Below are 494 nucleotides of genomic sequence, written 5' to 3' on the forward strand. Positions count from 1 at the left end.
CGGTAGGGATACTTGCCACAATGGGAAAGTAGTTATGTCTTACTTCAGTAAAGCTTGTATTACTCCTTTTATATTTTATATAATTTCTCATCATTTGTTGTCTCTGCAAACTTTAACCTTCTTGCATAAAGTTATATTAAAAAATAAGTATCATCTTCAAGTCTTGTCTTCATGTATTCCAAATCTAAATATCTTTTTCTTTTCCCTTAGGAGATTCTTCACACTCACATGTACATTGCAGAGGACTACATGCCTGAAATTGCAAATTGGTCTGATGTCAATTACTTTGAAAAGTTTGTGAGAAGAATCCAACTTCCTTACGTAGCAGCACCAATCAGCACGGTATCAGTGGAGCAGCAGAGAGAACGACGGAAAGAAGCAGCCAGAAGATTGGTGGAACTGAATGCGAAGAAGAGAGAAGAGAAGGTAAATTGGAAATTAATTTATACTACATTTATTGTTGAAAAGAATGATGAAGGATTAAAAGTATGTTT

The 494-nt window shown here is 34.6% G+C and overlaps 1 protein-coding gene across 1 annotated transcript in view; it reads left to right on the top strand.

The window, feature by feature from the left end:
- LOC119586661 (actin-related protein 5-like) overlaps positions 1 to 494 on the top strand; it is a gene marked incomplete at its 5' end in the record, with an annotated part of 1,960 nt that overhangs the window by 689 nt on the left and 777 nt on the right. The window contains 1 exon segment of the mRNA XM_037935400.1: positions 211 to 426. Within this exon segment, the coding sequence (XP_037791328.1) occupies positions 211 to 426 (216 nt within the window).

This window comes from Penaeus monodon, chromosome 21 (genome assembly GCF_015228065.2).
Source record: "Penaeus monodon isolate SGIC_2016 chromosome 21, NSTDA_Pmon_1, whole genome shotgun sequence".
NCBI classification, from domain to species: Eukaryota; Metazoa; Arthropoda; class Malacostraca; order Decapoda; family Penaeidae; genus Penaeus; species Penaeus monodon.